The sequence below is a fragment of the Bufo gargarizans genome, chromosome 5, assembly GCF_014858855.1.
Source record: "Bufo gargarizans isolate SCDJY-AF-19 chromosome 5, ASM1485885v1, whole genome shotgun sequence".
Lineage (NCBI taxonomy): Eukaryota > Metazoa > Chordata > Amphibia > Anura > Bufonidae > Bufo > Bufo gargarizans.
Window position 1 is genome coordinate 144,571,736 of NC_058084.1, and position 15,051 is coordinate 144,586,786.

At 43.2% G+C, this 15,051-nt stretch overlaps 1 protein-coding gene across 6 annotated transcripts in view; it reads left to right on the forward strand.

Annotated features, from left to right (window-relative positions):
- The window catches only part of ARHGAP28 (Rho GTPase activating protein 28), a 215,134-nt gene that overhangs the window by 178,535 nt on the left and 21,548 nt on the right, over positions 1-15,051 (forward strand). For all 6 annotated transcript variants that reach the window (XM_044293644.1, XM_044293641.1, XM_044293643.1 and 3 more), the window contains 2 exons: positions 2,542-2,739; positions 14,672-14,815. In XM_044293644.1, coding sequence (XP_044149579.1) covers positions 2,542-2,739; positions 14,672-14,815 — 342 coding nt within the window. The remainder of the gene's footprint in view (positions 1-2,541; positions 2,740-14,671; positions 14,816-15,051) is intronic.

The window sequence follows — 15,051 nt, forward strand, 5'->3', positions numbered from 1 at the left end:
GTGGCCACTAGATGGAGCCAACACAGGGCACAGCACCATGGACTGTACAGCCGGCAGACGCCACCAGAGGGAGCCTGTGACAACCAACACTGCTCCATGGACTGCATTGACTCCGGCGGCCACCAGGGGGAGCTCACACAGCGCCGGCCACCTGCAGCACGGGCAGACAGCGGAGGAGACAGCAAGCAGGACGCTGAGGTGAGTGTGCGGCTGACATGACAAGGGCCAGAGCGGACATGGGGGACATGAGGGGCATGAGGGGAAAGAATTAACTACAGCTACCGAGAGCCCTACCTAGCTAATGGCACAGCGGCCCGTGCCAGACATTAGGGGAGGAGAGACGTATGAATCGGGATCGCGCTGATCCCTGCACCCTACGATTCATGCCACGTGGGAGTCGGGGCTCCTGGCAGACGCTCCGGTGCAGTGTGGCCCCCTCTTACCTAAGGGAGCCGGCACTGCCGGCCGGACTTGTGAGCCGAGACTGCAATTGTGGCAGCCACTTACCTGATCTAGTAGCTTGCTTTGCGTGGAAACGAACTTCCAGGACCAGACGCAACTTCACGCACCGAACGAGGCCAGCGTTTGACACGTCGTTCATTGAAGGAGGGGTAGAGGTGCCATGATATAGGCAACCGTGCCCCTCCCACAAATACAGGCCAATGAATCGGCCTTAACACATGTTGCTGCCTTTTGCAGCCCTCTAGCCCTTTCCTGGGCTGTTTTACAGCCGTTTTAGTGCCGAAAAGTTCGGGTCCCCATTGACTTCAATGGGGTTCGGGTTCGGGACGAAGTTCGGATCGGGTTAGGATCCCGAACCCGAACATTTCCGGGAAGTTCGGCCGAACTTCTCGAACCCGAACATCCAGGTGTTCGCTCAACTCTACAATACTTCTTCCATTTTCGGATGATGGATTGAACAGTGCTCTGTGAGATGTTCAGATCTTGTGTTTTTAGAACCTAACTCTGCTTTACACTTCTCCATAAATTTGTCCCTGACCTGCCTTGTTTGTTTCTTGCTTTTCATGATGCTGTTTGATCTCTAATATTCTCTAACAAACCACTGAGGCCTTCACAAAACAGCTGTAGTTGTATTCAGAATAAATTACACACAGATGGACTCTACTAATTAAGTGACTTCTGATGGCAATTGGTAACACTGAATTTTATTTAGGGGTATCAGAGTACAGGGGGCTAAATACAAATGAATACCACACTTTTCAGATTTTTATTTATTTAAAAAAATTGAAAATCATGTATCATTTTGTTTTCACTTCACACATTATTGCTACTTTGTGTTGGTCTGTCAAATAAAATCCCAATAAAATACATTTAAGTTTGTGGATGCAACATGAAAAAATTTGGAAAAGTTCAAGGGGTATGAATAATTTTTCTAAGTACTGTATATAGATAACACAGGACCACCATTCTCAATAGGTGATGGACAAAGAACACTTTATCTATCCTCCTCCCCCTTCCTGCACAGTGACCTCTACATGATGTATGTCACAGGGTAGCCAAAGAGCTCATGTAGAAGTCAAAGTACAGACCCCAGTTTCCTATGTCTATGTGGTTTCTCCTGTAAGTATCTGTAAGTGCTGCAAAAAAGCAGAACAGCAGCTCAGACAAGATGACTTTTCCCCATAGTCATGTACAATAATAATAAAAAAGCTAAAACCACAAAATAAAAAAACTATTAGAAAAATACTTGTTTTAGTTATTAATAGCGTGATACATTCCCTTTAGGATCTATTCACACGTCTGTAGTTCTGGGTCCGCATCCGTTCAGCAATTTAGCGGAACGGGTGGGAAAACATTCACTTCACTGGGCCCACAAAAGAGGCGGACAGCACATAGTGTCCGTGCTTCCATTCCGCGGCCCTGCAAAAAAGATAGAGCATGTCCTATTCCTGTCCACAATTGCAGACAAGAATAAGCATTTCTATCATAGGGTCGGGCATTTGCGGTCCGTAAAATGCAGAACGCACACGGCCGGTATCTGCATTTTGCCGATCCACAATTTGCGGTGATATTTATGGTCTATCCTCAGGATACGCCCAGCACCCTCGCCAATCAGCTGTTCCTGAGTTGTTCTGGCACCAAAACTACACAGCTCCATTCATTGTTTAGTGAACAGAGCTGATAACTGCAATGCTGCTCCCATTCTAGTGAAGGAAAGCAGCGCTGCAGTAACCAGCTCTGTCCACTACAGAATGGACATACTGTGTGGTTCCTGCTCTGGATCTACAAGTAAACAGCTAATTGTCAGGGGTGCAGGGTGTCAGGCCCTCATACCAGACATAATTCCTGCTTGTTGCAGGGTCTTTTATAAATTGGACTGGGATACGTTTGAGCAATACCAGCAATATCAACTATTTAGAAAAGATTGTCATATGTTTATGAGGTGATAGAGGTTGTGAGTGGCTCATAAACACCTATGACAAGATATGTAACATCTGTTATATTCCATCTTCTACTGTTCTGTACTTTATAAGAAATAACATTATTTCTACATTGTTTTCATTGTATTTTTTTTATTAGGCTTTACTGCACTTCCTTAAAAAAGTTGTGTCAAATGAAGTAAAAAACAAAATGAGTTTGTGGAACGTATCAATGATCCTTGCACCAAACCTGTTTATTTACAAAGGCAAAAGTCCCAGCCAAGAAGAGATGAAGGCGGCAGCATTTACTGCACACATTGTCCGAATTTTAATTAGGTACCAGGACATTTTATGGACGGTGAGAAAAACATTTTTATGTTAAGTTTATAGAAAAAAAAGGTTCTTTAAGGGATTCTCCAAGAATTAATTAAAATAAAATTACTGAAAATATGTAAATATTACTTTAATATAAATACATTTCCTAATATCTTTCATTATTTAAAATGGCTTGTTTTGTTTGGGGGTTTCTATCATCAGGGTAAATAAAATGACCGCAGTCCTATTAGTACACAAAAAAACCTGTCCACATCACACAGCAGGACAGGCTACTTCAGAACACTGAGCTAAAGAGGTGCCTCAGTGTCCTCTCTGCTCTGCTTGTCATGGATTATGATCCTGAATAGGGTTGAGAGAATTGGGTTTGGATTGCTGTATCCGAACCCGATTCGATTGAAAGCTATCTTAATAATATGGGTTCCATCTTACTGTAAAATATATGTTCTCTGCGGAGGTCCTTCCGAAGTTTCTGTAAATATCGCAAGACTTGCTTTGTCTCACTTATATCACGCCAGTAAGTTTATTGGCATAAATTAGTGTATCAAAATACTAAGACAAAATTGGCTTTGTTCCTCATTAACAAAGCCAAGTTCAGCTTTGTATTTTGATACACTAATTTATGCCAATAAACAAACTGATATGTGATAGAAGCAAAGCAAAGTAAGTCTCGCATTATTTGCAGAAACTTCAGAAAGACCTCCACGGAGGACATACATTTTATAGTAAGACGGAGCCCATATTATTAAGGTAGTGTTGCGGCAGGCCAAGGGTCAGCCACATGATAATCGTTGCCTCGTGTTCAGGTGAATGACGTCGACGGAGGAAAATGACAGAAGTCTGAGTATAGTTCAAAACCTTGTCAGGACCCTAAAGTGAAAGTGTCCTGCACCCTTTATTTATACATAGTTCAAAGGGTGTAACCCCTCAAAGTAAAACATGATTGGTTTACAGACATTTCAATAATGGCTTTTGAATCCATCTATTGATTGGTTAGTTATTTTTCAAGTTTCACTTTTACAAAAATGTGTTAACTAATGGGTTTAGTTTTTAAGCAAGAGAGGCAAAATTTCCCAGGAGTAGTACAAATGTTATCTTATCTTAACACACACAGTTCACTTCTATAGGTTTTTTAGCTTATGCTTGTTCTTTTCAAATGTCACCACATTATATTACATTTACAGAGAAAATGAAAAACATCTTATGAATTTTATATCCACTTTCAGAAAAGCTGGATAATTTCCTTAACATTTCCCTCCTTTTTTTCAATTTTTCTGTTCACGTGGTAGACGTTTTTTCCTTCTGAAGGCTTCATTGTATCATGTGTGTCTTGGTAACTACTGCAGCACGCCAGACCTGCAGGGTATAGCGACAGTGAGGTCACGGTATGGGCAATAGAGGGTTACTCACTTTTTGGAGGACCCTGGGCAGGCATGCGACAGTGAATGAGAGGCAGACACTAGTTCCTCTGGGGCACACTCTGGGTGTAGAGACCTGGCCTGATGTTGGGTGAGGTGCCCTGGTTGTTGCAGGTGTTTAGAGTGCCTGAGGCAAGGTCCCTTTACGGATTCGTGACGCCAGTGCCTTTTGACGGTGGCACACCCGTTGGTAGTTGGAATGATGGAGGTACACAGGTAGAATAGTGAACCAAACGTTACTTTTACTGAACAGTCCAACTTTGTACAGAAGGTAGTAACACAGTCTTTCAATCACAGTTCCACAAGTAGGCTTATTCACAAAACGGCAGGCAATATTTATGCAAGATACGCAGAGGGTAACTTCACAAGCACTCAGCAGCAGGTTGTACCTTTCCTCAGAATCAATGTACACTGTCCTTTCTAGAACTCCTGCTCTGGCTTTATATCCCAAGGCCCGGATGCCTAAAGGGTGGCTTAAATCCTTGGTTACTATCTTCCTCTGGTATTAATTAAGTCCTTGCTTTCCTTTCTATTTGCATCTGCCCATCAGGGTTACTTATCTTTCCCTGGATCTTTCTCACTTGCCTGTGGATTGACTGTGGGTTTCTCCCAGGAGGTTGGGTCCTGCAACTGGGGTGTCTCTACTGAGCTAGTCCTAGCCTCAGGAGCTTCAGGTGGACGAAGTAACTCCTCTAGTCCCCTGGAATGAACTAACACTTCCCTGTCTGGGCCTTCCTATATATCACTAGGGCTCTCCAGCTCCCTCTAACGTCCGGGAGGCTAAACTACACCCTGACAGGCCTGACACCCAGATAATACAGGGAAAATAAACGCATGACATTTAATGCAATGAATACACATTAACCTGTGCAGTGCCCACCTTTACCTAGTGGGACACTACACTACTAACCTGCCTGAACAAACAAATTACCCCTTAGACAGCCCGTACTTCACAGAGTATACAGATAAGCTGCATAGACCATGCGATGCAAGCATCGATTCCATTCTGTCTAGTAGTTGTCATTTGATTAAGCATACATACATTTTATTAAAACCACATACGACACACAAACACACTAAGTGGATGTAGGTGCAGCATTGTTGTTCCATGCATCATTGTCCATAGTTCTGGATACACCTTCTTCTGCTCCTGTGTTGGAATCTCTAGGAGCTGGTAGGTCAGCTATACCTGCTAGGAGCATCAGCAGTAAGCCTAAAAGTTTCTGTGTAGCTGTGGTCCTCTGTTGTAGAATCAGGAAGATAAACATCATCTTGGGCGTTGCTGTCCCTTGGTTGGACAGTGCTGTCAATCATGGCATATCCCTTGACCAATATGGTGAGTAGGCCTGGAACTGCCTTGAAAGTCCACCTCCATCCTCCTCAAGTCAACGTTATGGACACTTCGGTGATGGGAAACCTGGAATGGACACTTCCTTCCTGCAAAAGATGCGTCTCCATCCGAACTTCCACTTAGGTCCTAGAGCTACTTAATACAGAACAGAAAGTAATAAAGCAGTAACCGTACAACATGAGTGATTCCATCTTGGACCACCACTATAGTGACTCCATACTGTTGAGAGTGTAGAGCTTGTGTGATCCCTAGGGTCTTCAGTATGTGTCCCATTATCTCCCCAGTGAAGTGGGTACCTCTGTCTGACTCTATCACCTCTGGAATCCCATATGTGCAGACTACCTCTGACAATATTTTCTTAGCAGTATTTTTGGCTGTAGCCGTAGTTACTGGCCAAGCTTCTGGCCAGCCTGAGAATACATCAATGGCTACAAGGACATACTCATATGTGCTCACCTTGGGTAGCTGTATGTAATCCACCTGCACTCTTTTAAACGGGTACAAGGGTTTGGGAGTGTGTTTCTTGGGGGTCTTTACAAACCTCCCAGGGTTATGTCTGGCACATGTAAGACAACCCTAAACAAACTTTTCAAAGAGGGTCTGAATTCCAGGTGCAAACCAATGTTCTAACACTAGTGCGCTCATAGCTCCTTTCGACAAATGAGTAGGGCCATGTGCTAAATTGGCCATCAGCGGATACAAACTCCGAGGCAAACATGTTCTGCCATTTACCTGCCAGAGCTCTCCTGTCTTCGTAGCCCCCGCCTCCATCCATACCTTTTTGTCCTGAGGCATTATCTGGGCCTGTAATACCTGCAAGAGCGACAAATCTGGCATAGTTGGAAAAAACAATGTCAGGAGAGGCAGACCAGCTGCTTGTTTGGCTGCTTGGTCTGCTTGAGCATTTCCCACAGCTAGCGGATCATCTTGCTTCACATGGGCTGGCACTTTAACAATGGCTACCTCTGTGGGCAGCTCTAAGGCCTCTATGAGGCTCTGTACTGCTTCTGAATTTTTAATTGGTTTGCCCGAGGAAGTCAGAAATCCCCTAGATTTCCAGATAACACCAAAATCATGTGCTACCCCAAAAGCATACCTGGAATCAGTGTAACAATTTATTCTCAGTCCCTGTCAGTACATGCGTCAGTGAGTGCCTTCAACTCTGCCTCCTGTGCAGACGCACAAGATGGGAGTGGTTTTTGTATGATTACCTTACCATCCTGGATTACCGCATACCCGGTGACAAAGTGTCCTTGTTCGTCATTCCACCATCTGGAGCCATCTACAAAATACTCAGCATCAGGATTAGTTAATGGTGTTTCAGTAACATTTGGTAACCCTTTTGTTTCTGCAATCATCAATTCATGACAGTTATGATTTGCAACTGGATCAGACATGTCTACTACTCCCACTCCCCCCTCCTCTTCTAAATCCACTGGCATCAAAGTAGCTGGATTTAGAACAGTACATCGCTGTAAGGTAATGTGGGGACTGAGGAGTGTCATCTCATATTTTGTGATTCTGGCTTGAGACAAATGTTTCAGTTTGGTGGAGTGTAGTAATTCAGCAACTGAATGTGGTGCTTGTAAGGTAAGAGGGTGTTGTAGTACCAAGTCTTCCGTCTTTAGCACCAATTCAGAGGCAGCAGCGACAGCTCTGAAACATGTGGGTAGTGCTCTGGCAATACAATCCAAACTGGTAGAACAGTATGCTATAGGCCGCATACGATCCCCATGTTTCTGCGTCAGTACATCTGAGGCAAATCCCCCTTGCTCATGACAATACAATGTGAAGGTTTGTTTGTAATTGGGGATGCCCAATGCTGGTGTCGTGGTGAGAGTGAGTTTTAATGTATGAAATGCACTCACAGCTCATGGTGTGAGTTCAAAGGTCTCTCCTTTGAGGCAATCATATAGTGGCTGCATCATCTGAGAGCAATCCTTAATCCAGGGGTGACAGTAACTGACAAGTCCAATAAAGGCACGTAGAGCCCTTGGAGTACTTGGCAGGGGGTGCTGCTGTATAGCAGTAACCCTCTCAGTTGTGAGGTGTTTGGAACCTGGAGAAATACAGTGGCCTAGGAAAATCACAGTAGATTTACAAAGTTGCAGCTTCTCTTTGGAGGCTTTACAACCATTTTCAGCAAGGAAAATAAGCAAAGATAAAGTTTCTTCTTTACACTGTTCAGAGCTGTGGCAACAAAGCAACAGATCATCAATATATTGTAAAAGAACAGAGTCCGGATAGGCCGGCTACCAGGACTGCAACACAGAGTGTAAAGCAGTGGAGAAAATATCAGGGGAATTGGCAGCCCCTTGTGGTAAAACGACCCATGCATACTGCTTGTGACGAAAAGTGAAAGCAAAATAGGGCCAGCATTCTTCATGTAAAGGGACAGAGAAGAAAGCATTTGCAAGATCAATGACAGAAAAAGATGTGGCATCTATGGGCACTTGGTTGAACAGCGTGTGTGGATTGGGCACTTGTGGTGTATTTATGACAGTTACAGCATTCACTGCCCTTAAATCATGTACCATACGATAGACTGGAGGCTGACCCTTCACAGTCTGTTTCTTCTTTACAGGAAATAGGGGTGTATTAAAGGGGCTTTTTATAGGGATTATTAACCCTTTCCCCAAGAGATCTTTCAGATCATTTGCAATGGCATCTTCCTGTGAAGAATTTAATGGGTACTGACACACACATGGCGGCTTAATGCCAGGTTTCAGCTGCACAACCACCGGAGTTACTGGTAGTCTGCCCACATCTGTCTTGGAAGTTGCCCACAAATGTGATGACACTTCAGACAGCCAATCTGGGGTGTATTCTGAGAGGTAGAGGAGGCACTAAATGTCATTAAGGACATGAGTGCACACAGAGTCTTCAGGCACAGGGGCTGTAATTTGGGGGTTTCCTGAAGAGAAATCCACAGATGCCCTCATGGCACTGAGTACGTCAGTCCCCAGCAAATTGTATGGACTATCTGAGCTTACCAACACACGCGTGACAATAGATAAGGCATCATAAATATTAAGTTTAACAGGCTTTGTTAGTGGGAGTTTAACAGTTGTTCCCTCAACCCATTGGCAGTAGATGTAATCTGAGGAGATAAGCTCTTCAGGCACATATTTTTCTTGTATTAGGGTATGGGCTGCTCCTGTGTCTACCAAAAAGTCAATTGAATTCCCCGTGTCCTCACATGTGGATGTGATGATTAGTTGTGGACCTGGGATTGCGTCAAGGGGGTAGTTAACGTTGAGGGAACACACAGGATTGGCGTCACTTCATTGAGAGGTCCGGGCAGTAGCCTGACCTCTCCGGGGACATTTGACTGAGTAATGCCTTTTTTCCCACAATTCCAGCATGTTACTTGGTCCCAGTTACGTGGAGACTGATCCCCACCTGGTATTCTTTCCTGAAACCTGCCCTTAGGTTTAAAAGGTTGGTTAGCCATTATTGGCTTTTTTTTATTTTGTAAGTCTAGCTCAGCTCCCTTTGCTATGGCCACTAGGTCAGGGAACTGGCAGGTCCGCCAATCAGGGCGAGCCTTCTTCACAGCATCCTGTATGGGTGCTTTTAATCCAGACATGAATGTATGTTTTAGTAGTCTCATGTCCTTACTGTCTCCTGTCTCATACCCATAGTCAAGCCAGAGCTGTTCTAAAGCTATGGCTTAGTCAGCTACAGTCTGCTTAGCGTCTTGTGTTTACATCATAAAAGTGTCAGTCTGATTGTCCTGTTGCTCTTTTACCCAGGGTTTAAGGGCCATGATAAATTCCTGGCCTGACTGGTCTGTGGCCTTATCCACTGGGACAGTACCAGGGGCCTTTGCCATCATTTGATTCTTAAGTACTTCCCCTCCTTTAGTCTCTAGAAGACTCTCCAGATCCGCCCAAGTGGCTTTATATGCGGTCTGGATACTTTCCAATTTACGAAGGAAAGTACTGGGGACAGTACGGGGGTCTGGCAAAGTGTTACACATAGCCAGTAACTCACTAGGAGTCCATGGCCTATAAACCTCATAATCATGTGTTTCCAGTTGCCCAGCTTTTACTGTGGGGAGGGTTTTATTGACTAATGGGTATAAGCCCACACGAGAGTGTGGCTTGGGCCTCCCACAGGCTGAGCATCTCACTCTTGTGTCTGGGTTCTGTTGTCCACAATTAGGACAAGTCCACCCCTCCGGGCTTTTATATGGAGGTGGTGCTGTGGGAGGGAGAGATTTTTGTGGTTTATGGGGGATAATACACCGTACTTCAGAAGGGATGTTTAATTCTTTTGTTGGCAATTTAATTTCATTCCATATTTCATACATAGTCCCTTTGTCAGTGTCTTTTGCCTTATGGGCAGTCAAAGTCATTCCCTGGGCTACATCATACCACATTGTGGCCTGGTCATATTTGTTATGGTCTTCCAACCACCCCTTAAAATTAGTAAGAAATTTCTGCCATACTGGTTCATCCAATGTTCCATTCACACCTGCTCCTAATTTCTTTAGCATTTGTCTACAGTCTTTGGTTGCTTCAGTGCCCTTTGCGCATTGCATAATATCAATTGCAGAGACCCATTTCTCTGCTCCCTTCTCAGAGGAACGCTTACTCTGTGTAGCCCCCATCCCGTGGGTGGCTCCTTGTAATTCACTATCCAGGTACTCACACACCTGGTGAATTACAACAGTGCTGTGGACACACTTCCGAGGCAGCACTATCAGTAGTGCCGTGGACACACTTCCGAGGCGGCACTACTAGTGGTGCCGTGGACACACTTCCGAGGCGGCACCAATTCTCCTACTACCAGTGGTGCTGTGGACACACTTCCGAGGCAGCACTATCAGTAGTGCCGTGGACACACTTCCGAGGCGGCACTACTAGTGGTGCCGTGGACACACTTCCGAGGCGGCACCAATTTTCCTACTACCAGTGGTGTTGTGGGCACACTTCCGAGGCAGCACTGATCCACTGGTCTGGCAATACTACAATATAGAGAACCTAAAAAGTCACACACATATATATTTGATAATTCTTTATTAGTAGAAAAATACAATAATAATTATATATATGGCGGTTTCAATTAATGGTAAAAAGTGCAGGAGTATAAAGTGACAAGTGCATGGAGCCACCCAACCAATCCAAAAGCTGATATATCTGATGGGTAAGATGGTACAAGGGGTAATAGGACGATTATTATCTAAGCTTATGCAATAAATGGTAAAGATCCCAATAATAATTGCACAAAAAGCAAGGAGCCATCACGCTATCCTCTCTGGTCAGTATAGGTTACCACGGTCTATTGCATTTGAACTGCCGTTTGCAGGCGGATCAGCATCTGCTCACTGGTGTTAGCTTTATTTGCTGACTGCTCTGCAATCATAGTGCGACTTTATGTTCTTATATACTAATGACCTCTGGTGGTGTAATATGGATGTTGTGCTTTTTGTGCAATTATTATTGGGATCTTTACCATTTATTGCATTAGCTTAGATAATAATCGTCCTATTACCCCTTGTACCATCTTACCCATCAGATATATCAGCTTTTGGATTGGTTGGGTGGCTCCATGCACTTGTCACTTTATATTCCTGCACTTTTTACCATTAATTGAAACCGCCATATATGTAGTTATTATTGTATTTTTCTACTAATAAAGAATTATCAAATATATATGTGTGTGACTTTTCAGGTTCTCTATTTATGTACACACATATTCTCTTACACTCTAGCCTAACATCTCTTGGTTGTGAATACTACAATATAGTCTTGCCCTCACACAGAGTAATTCACACGTCCTCTCTGGGGTTACTCGCTGGAAACCCCTTAAACCCCTCTACGTTCTTTCTATGGCACAGGAAGCAAACAAATACTGCAATCCAAATGATTATAACTGCAACCACCCAATCCAAACTGGAATCATAATACCCACGCATGTATACACTGTACAGCACAGGAATTTGCAGCAATGCAGTAATTCTTCCTCACACAATACCAGCAGGCACTCAGTACATGTGAAACCACACAGTATGACATAACATTGGAACAACCCCTGACCTCAGGCGCCTTTTCAGGTACCAACAAGGAACTGCAGGGCCCCTATCCAAACTTACTGGACAGCTTTATACACTGCCACTTCTCACAGCCTCCTCCAGTATAGGTCTGTCAACCCTTTCTCCACCAGAACCAGAGGCCTCCAGAGTCAGGGACCGGACAAGCCAGTCAGTGAGCTCTAGACTTTCAGCTTGAGTCAGGAGGAGCAGAGCCAGACCCCTCCAAGATTCAGCTTATCTCAGCCACTCACACATTCGTGCATTCATACGCCTAAAAACAGTTTAGCACATATAGGGGAAATAATACATTCACCAGAACACGGTACAGGCACCACGTTCACACACCACACTGCAGAACAGCGAGCAGAGCTCAGGAGACAGGTAGTAACACAATGGGTTACTTACCGCGGTCTTCCTGGGTCCTGGTCTCCGTGTCGCGATCTGCAGCTAGGAGCGTTGTTGTGGTGCCCGCATTCTCCACCAGAAAAGGGTCAGCCACGTGATAATCGTTGCCTCGTGTTCAGGTGAATGACGTCGACGGAGGAAAATGACAGAAGTCTGAGTAAGGTTCAAAACCTTGTCAGGACCCTAAAGTGAAAGTGTCCTGCACCCTTTATTTATACACAGTTCAAAGGGTGTAACCCCTCAAAGTAAAACATGATTGGTTTACAGACATTTCAATAATGGCTTTTGAATCCATCTATTGATTGGTTAGTTATTTTTCAAGTTTCACTTTTACAAAAATGTGTTAACTAATGGGTTTAGTTTTTAAGCAAGAGAGGCAAAATTTCCCAGGAGTAGTACAAATGTTATCTTATCTTAACACACACAGTTCACTTCTATAGGTTTTTTAGCTTATGCTTGTTCTTTTCAAATGTCACCACATTATATCATATTTACAGAGAAAATGAAAAACATCTTATGAATTTTATATCCACTTTCAGAAAAGCTGGATAATTTCCTTAACAGTAGTTACTAAAAGAATCAGGTTCAGATACAGCAATCAGAACCTGATTCACTCAACCCTGATCCTGAATATAGCTGATAACATCTTCAGCTGAATCTCTGTAGGGATAGAGTTAATGAGGAGACATGAAGTACAGAGAGGAGGGTGGAGATGTGGCTAATGAGCAGCAGCTCTTGTATTCAGTCGCTACATTACCAGTCTGTTCTATCCGTCTTCTCTGTACTTCATGTCTCCTTATGAACTTCATTCAACCAGAGATTTAACTGAAGATATTATCAGCTGTATTCAGGATCATAATCCATGACAAGGAGAGCAGAGGAGGCTGAGGCAGTTCTTTAGCTCAGTGTTGTGAAGTAGCTTGTCCTCCTGTGTGATCAGTGTGTATTAATCATTAATTTTGCCTAAAGATTGCTTCCCAGACAAAACAAGTATAACTAGTGAAAGTTATTAGAGAATATATTTATAATAAAGTAATATTTAAGTATTTTCAGTAATTTTACTTTCTTAATTCCCAGAGAACCCCTAGAGTACTGAAATAAGAATATCACCTACTAGGCATTTGCTGTCATTGATTTAATTTACACAGTTTGATTTCAAATGTCAAATTAAACACATTGTGGAACTTAGTGGTTTATGATGCTTAAAAGGGTTGTCTGATCACAAACAATGGGGGCATATCGTTAGGATATGCCCTCATTGTCTTATAGTTGCTGGTCCCACCGCGCTCCCCATAGAAGTAAATGGCCGGCCACTGCTCTCATTCACTTCCATGGGTTCGACGGAAATAGCCAAGCCAGCGCTCGGCTATTTTTGACGGCCCCATAGAAAATGAATGGAAGGTGGCTGTTCATGCGCAGTGTGCCCTCTACCACTTTCAGGGCTCTGTTCTCGATATAGGTGCGGGTTCCAGTGGTTGGACTCGCACCTATAAGACAATGGGGGCATATCCTAGCAATATGCCCCCATTGTCTGTGATGAGACAACCCCTTTAAGGAGGTATTCCACAGGATCCACAGTATATACCATAAATGCCTGATAGGTGTGGATCCCATATTTTAGTCTCAACACTATTGGAAGAAAAAAGGTCCAGTGACCTCCTTTCATTAATTCTTGCCCACTGCATTGTTCATAGAGTTCAACAGAACAAATCTTGGGGTGTTTACAGATGGGGCAAAACATAGAAACATCCAGAAATCAGCTTGTTCACAAGAGGTAAAGCACATTAGGATCAGTAGTTTCTCCCGCAGCAAAACTGGATCTCTTAATGTAGGTAAAAAGATTTGTGGTCCGATGAAATGTAGGTCTTTTGGAGTTATGCTTCCAAGTTGTGTCAGTTTTACATCTAGGATAACTGTGAAAATGGACAGGTTATCCAAACTTTATTGTTCTCAAGGTTTATCCATGTATAAATAATCTTTATAAAGGGGTTGCTTAACATAGAAAAGCCCTATTTATCTAAACATTAGAACAAAACTTTGTTGGCCTCAGCTCTGGCCATGTATGCTCACCATTCAAATTAATGAGCACCATGTTACACTAGATATTGTTTGCAGTGGCTGTTGTGGGGGCATGTACTACCATGAGACTAACATGCAATGATGAATAATCATCAGAGCAGCAAAGTCTAGTTGAGAAAGCTGCTGGAGGGCTTGAAAAGATAATTTTACCAAGAGAGTAGACTACGGATGTAGCAGGCATTAAAGTAATGCTATTAACACTGTTTGGGTAGCAGTTATAACATATGACAACCCTGTTGCATAAATATTATTTAGTGTGCCTCTTTATGTAGTTTAACATCTCCTACGTGTACATCTCTATGATGGTACTGTATTGAATTGGGAACTGTGCAATCTATACATATTATACTGGCTTTAGTTCAGTCATGTAGCTGAAATAGACATTGTTGCACACATCTGTTCTCTGCGGATAGACTCCATTCCACGCTGTGTATAAACCTCTCTTTTACCTTTTAGCTACAAATGCATATAAAGAGAAGCACTAAACCTGCAGGAACTTACATTTGTAATGCAAACCAAGCACTGATCACAGGATGTTTCCACCAAATTACACAAACAAGTCTGCTACTTATTACTTTTATTGCTGTCGAGTAATAGTATAAGCACTGATATAGTAAATACTGTTTTACAGACATCTTAAGGGTTGCTTCCTGTCTTAATATAGGTTCCAGCCTTTCTGATCTCGCAAGTACGGAAAATGAATGAGGCGGCGTTGAACAATAACAAGAAACAGCTTATTTTCGATAAGAGCGTAAGGAAATTATTAAGGAGAAAGACTATGGAGCGTGAAAGGCCTGAAAGAAGAGAGGTGTGTCTTAATCTTCATACTTAGATAGAATAACATTTCTATCTGTGTCAATTCACATTTATATACTTTTAATGCACACGGCAAGTCAATGAAAGATTGCAGTCATTCACTGTTAAAAAAAAAAAAGGTCATACTTATTGATACACTGTTTTTGCTGTGGAAATCTTTAGCATTAATTGACTTGCTGTGGATTTTTTGTGCAGCCTGTGAATCCTCTTCTATTTTGCTGCTACTGT